Genomic DNA, 11633 nt, shown 5'->3' with positions numbered 1-11633 from the left:
GCATCTTCCTGTTTCATTTTTGAAATGAAAGCCTGCAGTCTAATATAGTTCCCTAAATATCACAAGTGCATTGCAAGAGATTCAATAAAACTTGAAACAATCAGTAATTATCTGCTGTTGATCCAGTTGGATAAAGTATTTGATTGTATTAGTGACCGATGTAGCTGGTAGATGGTAGCTATTCTTTATGCCTGCCACTTCTAGTGGTTGTTATGCACTCATATGACAAGATGGCATGATGTTTATTTTGGAAAGGGCTAAAAAACATTGCAACTGTATTTATTTATTTTGTCTAAAATTTGTTGACTGGGAAAGTCCGACTAGGACAGAGCCTATTTTCTTAGGTTTATAGGTTCATAGGCTGGTACTAGGCTATCGGCCCTAGGGCCTATACAAGCCTAGCCATAACAATTCCCTGGCTATTTCTTCCCACAATATTTACTTCCCTGGACCCCTGTCTAGCAGGGCAACTGACGTGATCCCCGGCATGAATTTCCTATCTCCCATCCAATCGTCAAGGTTCCTTTTGAAGAGGGCCAAGGAGGCGCTCTGCTTGACATGTATGGGCAGTCTATTCCAGAGTATGGGGAGTCTCTGGGTCAGGAACCTATCCCTCCAGCATGCTTTGTTCATTGTGATGACAAGGTTTAGATCCCTGGAGTGTGTAGCTCTGAGGGATTGGGATTTCTTTAAGTGGAGCATGTCCAACAACTCAGGGTTTGACATGGCCTTGTATGTTAAGCAGAGATCACCTCTGAGTAGACGATATGCCACAGAGTTTAGCTGGAGTTTTTTTAGATGGTCAGTATAGGGCATCTGCTTTAGGCCTGTGATTCCTTTAGTGAGGTATTTCTATGGCCTTTCCAGCTGTTGCAGATGTCTTGTGAGGTACATACCAAACGGGGTGTTGTACTCTATGATGGGTCTAATGAGGGATGAGTACAGTGGAACAATGACCTCCTTTTTTCTGGATGAAAATCTTAGTGATGAGGTGTGCCACATAGAAGCATTTCCTGACTGTTGTGGCAATGTGATTATCGAAGGTGAGACCACTGTTTACCTGTGTCCCTAAGTCTGTCATCACACTTTCGGTGTTTAGTGTACTGCCACCTATGTGGTAATTCATGGATACATGTTTTTTCCTAAAGGGGATAACTATACATTTCTTGGCATTAAGCTTGAGCCCATGGCTCTGGCACCAAGCATCTGTTTCTGTAAGGCCCTTTTGCAGAATATCCACATCATTTGGGGATTTAGTAATGGCTCCCAGTTTACAGTCATCTGCAAACTTTGTTAGCCAGAGTCCCTTAGTGTTGGCCTGTACTTCAGAGAAGTAGATGCCAAACAAGAGCAGTCCCAGGACTAAACTCTGAGGTACTCCACTTGTCACTTGTCTGGAGCTGGATTTGGAGTTGGCTACTTTTACAGTCTGGGTTCTGTCAGTAACCCAGTTGGCAACCCATCGAGTGATGTAGGTGTTTATGTCCAGCTTAGTAAGTTTATCTATGATTCTAGAATGAGGGATGGTGTCAAAGGCCTTGGCGAGGTCCAGATAGGCTGTGTGGACCACCTTAGCCTTGTCCACAGCTCTGGAGACTGATTTGAAGAAGTCAATCAGGTTCAGGAGACAAGATCGGCCCTTCACGAACCCAAACTGGGTGGGGTCCAGTGTTTGAAGGTTGCCAATGTCTTTGTTTATAAGTTCCATGATAATGCTTTCCAGGCCCTTGCAGATCAGGCTCATCAGACTGATGGGACGGTAATTCCCGGGATCCAAGGTGGATCCCCCCTTGTGGAGTGGGATAACTGTAGCTGTGCAACACTCAGTGGGCACAAAGCCTTAGGGGAGGCTATGATGATGCCAGTTCATTTTGTAGTTCATGTAGTACACAGCCCGGGATGTTATCTGGTCCCATGGATGCTTTATTCTTAGCTTTGGAGAGTGTGGTTTCTACCTGTGTGACTGTGATTACTGGAATTTGGCAATCTTTTGGTATTGATATGGGCCCTTTAGGGGGTGAGAGGGGGGTGAAGTTGGCACTAAATCGATCTGCCAGGATATTGGCAATATCCTTGGGATTGGTATATTTAATGTCATTCTGTTGTAGCTCAGAGCAGAGCTGAGCATTGCATTTAGATTCTTGACATAATTATAGAATGCCTTGTGGTTGTCTTCGGAATCTTTGGCAATTTTATTTTAGTAACTAGCTTCAGAGGAGACCTAGGGAGAAATGCTCCAGACGCATGTCTTTGGAACTCCATACTTAGTATGCTTTGCTTACTAGGACATGAGTGATGTAGTAATATATTTTGGTAACTTCATTCTTGAAACACATTGCTTTCCCTAGTTATCTTGTTTTATGATGCCATTTTGTTAGATTTTATGTTTATGCCTTTACTGTGATGGTGGTACAAACTTTGCTATTTACACTAGAGTTTTGCTTTAGATGTAATACCACATCTCATCTCATCTTAGAGAAGAGTGCTCTGTTTGATAGCTATTATGTTAAAATGCATATTATCTGAATTATGTTTTTGTACTAAAAATTTCTAGTACATAGTTCATAATCTGGTTGTTAAATATGCTACAATAACTCTATCTGGTTCATAGGTTCTATCTGACGCATCGTGTTTGTTGTTTTCAGGTGAATGAAATTTACCACGATGATTCCCTTGGTGCTCACATTAACGTGGTCCTGGTGAGAATAATTATGCTTGGTTATGGAAAGGTAAGCATTTTTAATTTTATAACTTTTAAATTGTCAATAACTTTAATGTGAATGATTTCATCATGTGTAAAGAAGTAACACTCATTCTGTCTGTTAAGATGTGTGCTCTATAACATGTCCATAAACATCTTCAACAAACATAGCAAACTATACATGGTCATGTGCTCCATAACATGCCTGTAGACATCTTCAACAAACATAGCAAACTATACATGGTCATGTGCTCTATAACATGCCCATAGACATCTTTAACAAACATAGCAAACTGTACATGGTCATGTTCTCTATAACATGCCCGTAGACATCTTCAACAAACATAGCAAACCATACATGGTCATGTGCTCTATAACATGCCCGTAGACATCGTCAACAAACATAGCAAACTATACATGGTCATGTGCTCTATAACATGCCCGTAGACATCTTCAGCAAACATAGCAAACTATACATGGTGTTGTGCTCTATAACATGCTCATAGACATCTTCAACAAACATAGCAAACTATACATAGTCATGTGCTCTATAACATGCCCACAAACATCTTCAACAAACATAGCAAACTATACATGGTCATGTGCTCTATAGCATGCCCATAGACATCTTCAAGAAACATAGCAAACTATACATGGTCTTGTGCTCAATAACTTGTGGAAACATGTTCAAGTGACGTAGGCAAGCTATACAAGATCATGTGCACCATTACATGCTTGTGACATATTCAAGTATGGTAAACAAGCTATACATGATCATGTGCTCTATTACATGCTTGTGACATATTCAAGTATGGTAGACAAGCTATACATGATCATGTGCTCAATAACATCCTCATAAGCATGTTCGAGCAACATAGGCACACTATGTATGATCATGTGTTCAATAACATGTGTAAATATGTTTAAGCAACATAGGCAAGCTATACAAGATCATGTACTCCATTACATGTTTGTGACATTTTCAAGCATGCTAGACAAGCTATGCATGTTCACGTGCTCTATAACATGTGTGTAAACATGTTCAAGTGATAGGCAAGCCATACAAGATCATGTGCTCTATTACATGCTTGTGTCTTTTTCAGGCATGCTAGACAAGCTATGCATGTTCACGTGCTCTATAACATGCTTATAGACATGTTCAAGCAACACAGACAAGCCATAAATGATCTTACTTTTAGTTTCCGGTCTCATTTTGTAGATACATATTTATATGTAAGATATAAAGCAAACTAAATCATTAAAGGCAGAAGCCTCCAAGCTAGCTTAGTGTATCTTAAAGTTATGTAGTTTCGCTACAAGATCAAAATTCACCAGTGACTAATATATACTTAAAATATATTATTTAAAGGTTTTGTTTATTTCATCCACCATGGAATCTTTTTTAAAAAGAAGGTTGCTATGAGAAAAGTAATTGTGCAGGATAAGTTTGAGCATGGCCTTCCTCTGTTGCTTTTGTTAAATTCTGTGCAGATAATCTCTAATACAGTGTGCCATATTATCATACATTCTCCCCACTTTGACTATCACTGCCTTGTGCTATGGCTAGCTAACTGTCCCTGTATCCCAAAACAGCAACTCTTGGGTTGCTTATTAATTAATCTATAAAACAATATGCCATATTATCACGCATTCTCCTCACCGGGACCATTGCTGACATGTGCTATGGATAGCTAACTGTCTTTCTATCCCAAAACAGTGACTCTTGGGTGGCTTATTAATTAATCTCTAATATAATATGCCATTGTATCAATCACACATTGTCCCCACTTTGCCCATCACTGACATGTGCTATGGATAGCTAACTGTCCCTCTATCCCAAAACAGCAACTCTTGGGTTGCTTATTAATTCATCTCTAATACAATATCCCATTTTATCAAACATTCTCTCCACTGTGACCATCACTGCCATGTGCTATGGATAGCTAACTATCTCTCTATCCCACAAACAGCAATTCCTTGGTGGCTTATTAATTAATCTCTAACACAATATGCCATTTTATCACTCATTCTCCCCACTGTGACAATCACTGCCTTGTGCTACGGACAGCTAACTGTCTCTGCATCCCAAAACAGCAACTCTTGGGTGTCTTATTAATTAATGTCTAATAAAATATGCCATTTTATCACACATTCTCCCCACTGTGACCATTACTGCCTTGTGCTTAAGACAGCTAAATGGCTCCCTATTCCACAAACAGCAACTCTTGTGTTGCTTATTAATTGAACATGTAAAACTAAACATTTTTCCATTTTTGGGTAAAGACTTTCCTTAAGATGTGCTGACTACAGTGTTAGAACCTCTTAGCCTTTAATGCTTCATCTGTACAAAGTTTCAAAACAAACTTTTGTGTAATGACTGAGTCTGTAGCTTTTCCATCCATGCTCACTTACTTTGGTAGCTCCTCTGATTCTCCAGAAGATATTTTAACTAACAAAGAATTGCACTCCTATTTAAACAGCCCCATTCATTAAGCATTTGTATGTTACTGGCTCTATCAAATCAACCTCTCAATTGCATATACCATTGTGCAGTTTTTTTATGCATTGAACTGTTTTAAGTTCTTATTCATTCTATATTTTAGTGTATATTTCAAATAAAATGGTGTATAAATATTATCCACTTCATTTCTTCACCTTGATTGCTGTTTGACAATAATGTACTATACATAGTTATGGTGTATTTCTGAATAGTCTGTATTTTCACAGCATACACAATTTCTTTAACTACTGTGTGATATAAATCACTGTTGAAGTTTATTCCTCTTTTCAATTAAGTATCATGTTTTTATTTATTGTTGTTTAAATATATATTCTTGAGATGAGCCTGATTGAAGTTTAAGTGGCTTTAATGCTTTACCAAGTTAACAAAGTTAAATAAGGAAATAAAATAAGTATATATATATATATATATATATATATATATATATATGTGTGTGTGTGTGTGTGTGTGTGTGTGTATATATATATATATATATATATATATATATATATAGAGAGAGATATATATATATATATATATATATATATATATATATATATATATATATATATGGTTCCCCTTCACAAAGTCGAACATTCAGAAACTCGAAATGCATATGGCCGACACCATATGCTCAAATTTCTAAAGCTCGACTTCATGAAAGGGAACTACAAAAAAAAGAACATAACACAAAAAAGTGTTTCTGCAGGGGGGCAAGCCTCCCTGTGCCCCCCACACCCCCGCTACTTATTTATTCCAACTCTGAGATCGCACTACAGTGCAGAAAGGGAAATCTCCCATTATGCGCTGTATGCCATTCCCCATTCACACAGTCGAGCTTCCACAATTTCAAGCATATGGTCTCAAGCATATGCATTTCAAGATTGTGGCCGTTCAACTTTGTAAAGGGGAACCATATATATATATATATATATATATATATATATATATATATATATATATATATATACACACACATACATGCATATACACATACATAGCTATGCAGGCCAGCTTGTAGCTTCATAAATTGACTGTCTTCTGGTTTATCAATAGAAGAATAAAAGTAAGAAAATGGTAATTTACTCAGAGTGGAGTGCCTCCTTAAGAGGTATTCCCTAAGGATCGTTATGGAACTAGCACATGTGAGAGATGAGACGAGCTCTGATGTTATTAGAACACTACTAACTAAGAACATAGACTCTCTGTTCTAGTAAATGCACTAAAAACACAGTTTTAATCAAAAGAATAACATTTTTTTTAATTTGAAGACGTGTCAAATCTTGCTCATTATGGTAGAACGTCTCATTATATTTCCTTGCTAAATACAAGTCTAGATATAATTGAGTGAGTCACATTTATTAAACCATAATATAAAATATACATTTACAAGTGAAAACACTGATATAAATCCTATAAAATACGATCTGCATTTTGGTAATTGCTTGCAGAAGATAAGATCATATTCTTCATTTTACAAATAAGGCAGAAATTGGACTATCTCACAGCTTTTTGAATCACGTAACTGGTGTTTTACCTAAGAGGGTAGAAAGCAGCCAAGATAGTTGTTTGAAGTATATCAGTCATCAGATCTATACAAGAGAAATGGAAGAGCTTGAGTTTGATGTTCAGTTCATTAAAGGACCATTATGTAAAAGAATAGTTATGCATATTTTACTTCATTTAAGGAAACAGAAGGAAGCAGTCTAATTGCAGTATTTCTAATTTCTTTATTAAATGGAAAGAAAGTTTAACTTTGAATGTGAAAATCTTCATTGAAATGTACTTATTTCTTTTAATATTTTAAATTCAGTGTCTGGTGAGAAGTAAAAACATATGTTTCAACTACTGGAACGTTTTACTGTCATTACAAGGCTTAAGTCATTTCTACATTTATTGCAAATGACTCAGTCATAATATCTGTTTACATTATAGGTTCATAGGTAAGTACTAGGCTAGTTGTCCTTGTGGGACTTTTAAGCCAAGAAAAACAGTTGGTAAAATCCAAAAACCAACTAGAACCAAAATGTAGTATAATATCCAATCATAAACTACCTGTATCTCATAAAATTAAAGACCGTTTTATTTAATAAAAACCTAACACTAGAGAAACATTTAAAGTTTAAAACTTTATGGTAAGCACTTTCGTTCCTTCTAACTTTTTACAAGAAACTTCATCAGACAAGTTGCAGCCTCGTTCCATTCATAATTTTATAACATAATAGAACGTAACTTGATCATTAATGGAAGGTCACACCCCTTTAAAGGAACCAGTCAGTTTTATTAAATGCCTACCAACCTTCCACACTCAAATACTATGTTCAAAACATATTCCTGAGCTCCTTATATAATCCATACAACCCCAGAATGTTTATTTACTCAAAGTTAGTTAGTGAGGTTAAGGGGACTTGTTCTAGATGCTGAAGACATTTACACTTATTTGCAAGATCACTGTGAGAAAGTATCTGAAACAAAGTGAATAACTCAGATGGCATGTGGACTGGCAGATGGAGGGACGGGCAGAACCATGTGGAAAGGACAGTCAAGTCACGCATTTCGACTGTCACATGATGCATTTAATTCAAAACTCTGACTGAAATATGAGAAGAGTGTGAGGAAAGGGGTCATGATAAAACACTTTTAAACCAATTTATAAAAAAGTTGTAGTTCAGCACATTTCTGGTTCAAATGAAGATAGGTTGGCTGAACAACAAGAGAGTACGCGTGAGTTCTTAGAAAGTAAAGGACATGAAAAGACAAAAAAAAGTGCAATGATACTGTACGCTTGTTGGATATTCATGAGGGGAAGGACTACAGTGAGGAAGGGCAGAGGAATATATTCAAACTAAAACAGATATGGTATATTAAAAGAACTAGGTCATGATAGTATAGTATTGGAAAGATGCAGAGGAAACAAGAACAAGTGTGAATTGCTAAAATAAGCTTAAAGAGAGAAAAGTAAAGACTGAAAATTCTAACGAAAATGAAAAAACATGGAATGGATAATATCGGATCGTGTTGATCAAATCTGAGTAGTGTCAGATCTAATTTGAAAAGATATATGGTAACAAAATGAACGTTGTAAGATTTTTTTAACTAATAGATATAAGAGTGAATAAAGTCAATCAAACAAACAAACACATGGAAGAAACAATAATTGGGAGGAGGAATGTTCTGCACTAATTATTAAAGTGAAGGAAAAGATGCAAGTAATTGTTATTGTGATCACAGAAACTGCAGATTCCATGGAGACATTGATTAGATATCAGGGGTATGTTTTTAAGAGGAGAAACAGAGTGATTAGTATAATATAACATTTGGATAAAAAATATATATGAAGTGTTGGGAAGAAAGAATGAAAGGTTTAAACCAGATAAATGTATGAAAATCATTTAAAGTGTCATTTAATAATAAAGTGCATTTAATAAATGTAGCATTGATCCCTACAATTCAGAAAGGATTACTACAAATGAGAATTCTTAACACCAGAAGTTTACCCATCTTGGTAACTATTTCTGATTCATAGACCTTCCAGTCACTGAAGTTCATAGGTTCATCGGTGAATACTAGGCTAATGGCCACTAGAACCCTTAGAAGTTTAGCCATGAAACTCAGATGTCACCCACAAATTTGATTTATATAGGGAGGTGGTTTACTGACTGCCACTTGTCCATCAGAGATATAAGTGCTGGACCAGGGTAAATTTCTGATTAATCATCCATTGGTTTAAGTTGTGCTTAAATACTGTAGGGTTAGAGAGGAACTCTGCTTCACATGAAGAAACATATCTGTGTTTCCAACGCATTCTATTTTTGTTTCAAGCAAAACTTAAGTCTTTTGATCTAATAGTTTTAATGCTCTTTGTTTGCGGATGTGCAAAAGGTTCATCAAAACATGCTCAACGATGTCTTGTGTGCCAGGCAAGGATCACTGCTCTGTACGATTTCGAATAAAGAGACAGGGCTTTGAGGTGATTAGTGTAGCACACAGTGTTAAATCTCCGTAATCTTTTTATAAAGAACCTTTGTGGACGTTCCACTTGTCATTCTTCTTATGTGCATTAAGAAGACGTTGCGGATTGGGTGTTCGTTTAAGTAGTTTATTGTATGCATATACATCAGGATGGAGGGCAGGAACATTAAACTTAAACGAACTATGTAAATAACTGACTGACTACATACATACATGCTGTCACTCTGGCTGCTCACTCAAAATGGCAGTCTTGCCTGCACATGCTCAGTACTTAGATGCATGTGCTGACTCACTGGAAAGCTTTTTAAAGGTACATCACACACTCTGATCTACATCCTCCCTCTTTATATCTCATATATACAGTGACATTTCAATAAGCATGCAGTTTATTCAGGCACTAATAAAGAAAAACAACAGTCATGTCCACGTTGCTGTGTATCTGGAACTAGGTTTTGAGATGTGACCTGATCTCATAACATAATAGATAGGACAGGGTTTAGCAACAGGGAAAGTCATGTTGTGCTTGAGGCGTCTCAGGGATTTTTTCAGGAACGAAGATGGCTGATGGAATGTCCTCTGGAACAGGAACATTGGACAAGTCACTCTGAGAGCTACAGTCTTTGCCACAGGCAAGATGCTGTAACACTGGTTCAGATACTGGTAACAAATGGTTCCGAATTCATCTGAATTCCATTACTTGTGATTCTACAATCTACGATCTCAGGTCTTGACTCAAATGTTTCACAAATCCGATGGGCTCAACACCTTTGATGTCTGCATCCTCACTATCTCTCCTTTTTTTAATGAACTGAGTGGTTTGCTGGTATTATCATAGTAAGACATGTGGGACAAGTGCTTTTTCAACAGTTGAGCTTTTACTGCTTTGTTGTTCTTAGCACATGCTACCAGTAAATTACTGCTGATTGGTAATGTGGTTCTGGTTTCTCTCAGCATAAGTCTCTGGGCAGGTGAACCAAGATGTTTATCACAAGAATGTTTCTGAGATTTAACAAGTTGAGAAAAACATCAGTAGTGTCACATCTAGATTTTTCTAACAGCTGTTTTGCACTTTGAACTGCATGTTCAGCCAAGCTGTTGGACTAAGGGTATTCAGGACTACTGATAATACGAACAAAGTCAAACTGTGCACCATTGTCAGAAATAACTCTGTGCAGACTACCACGGATGGAAAAATGTCTCTTCAACTTAGTAATGACAGTACTGGAAGTTAGGTTGGGGAGTAGGTCAATCTCGAACCAATCTGAATAAGAGTGTACTAACACCAAGTAATGTTCACCATTTCACCCAAAGATATCTTTGACTACTGTCGACCAAGGCAGTTCAGGAATCTGGCTTAAGTGAAGTGGTTCTTTTTGTTCATGTGGCTTTGTGCTATTACATACTGAACAAGATGAAAGTACTTTCTCAATATCTCTTGACACAGAAGGCCAAATTACTAGACCTCTTGCCCTTCTTTTGGTAGAATAAGTTCTTGGGTGGCCACAATGCAAAATCTGAATGTACTCTTGTTGCAAGGATTTTGGAACAATCACTTTGGGACCTTTCATGATGATACTATTGTCTGACAAAATCTCATCTCTGTATGGCAAATAAGGTTGCACTTCTACTGGTAAACAAGATTGCTTTGAAGGCTATCCACGACTGATAAAGAGGTTTAGCTTCTGAAGATTTGGATCTGAAGCTGTGTGAGTTTTGAGCTCATCAAGATGTGTGGAAGAAAAATTACTGACTTCCATGACCTCAAAATCAAGTTGCTCATTGTTATGTTGTTCTGTGTTTTTTCAGGGCAATCTGGATAAAGTAACAACAAGATGAAGAAGTTTGCCTTTAGTGTAAACAAGATTTAAATTGTACTTTTGCAATTTCAGCATCGTGCGTTGCAATCTAGCTGGAGCTGTGTGCATAGGCTTTCTCAAAATAGTAGCTTGAGGTTGGTGATCAGTTTCAACCTGGATATGTTGATCGTAAATATAATCATGAAACTTCAAACATGCAAACACAACTGTCAAAAGCTCTTTCTCAATCTGGGCACATTGCGTCTTGGTTTGGGTAAGAGTTCTTGATGCATAGGCTACTGGTCTACCCTCTTGAAGAATGACTGCACGTAGACCAAAGTTAGAAGCATCACAGGAAAGAGTAACTAGTTTGTGAACATCATAGTAGCTGAGAGTTGGTGGGCTAGCAATTTTCTGTTTCAGGGCATCAAATACTCTTTGGTGCTGTTCTGACTATGACCAAATAACATCTTTGTGTGTCAGGTCACTGAGCGGTGCTGAAAGGTGGCTTAAATCTGGAATAAACTTGCCTAGATAGTTGACCATGCCAAGAAAACATTGTAGGGTTTGAACATTGTCTAGAGCTGGCATCTCGAGAATTGTTGTTTGATTGGAAGGATCTTGTCATAAGCCTGAACTGGTGAACAAGTCACCAACATAAGTA

General features: G+C 37.2%; 1 protein-coding gene across 1 annotated transcript in view; it reads left to right on the top strand.

The window, feature by feature from the left end:
- Window positions 1-11633, top strand: part of LOC122799703 (A disintegrin and metalloproteinase with thrombospondin motifs 2-like) — a 2689413-nt gene that overhangs the window by 1989503 nt on the left and 688277 nt on the right. Inside the window, exon 5 of the mRNA XM_044068936.1 lies at window positions 2646-2729. Within this exon, the coding sequence (XP_043924871.1) occupies window positions 2646-2729 (84 nt within the window). The remainder of the gene's footprint in view (window positions 1-2645; window positions 2730-11633) is intronic.

This window comes from Protopterus annectens, chromosome 4.part0 (assembly GCF_019279795.1).
Source record: "Protopterus annectens isolate FY-2018-M chromosome 4.part0, PAN1.0, whole genome shotgun sequence".
In the NCBI taxonomy this organism is placed as follows: Eukaryota; Metazoa; Chordata; order Ceratodontiformes; family Protopteridae; genus Protopterus; species Protopterus annectens.
This window is presented reverse-complemented; position numbering and strand designations above follow the sequence as displayed.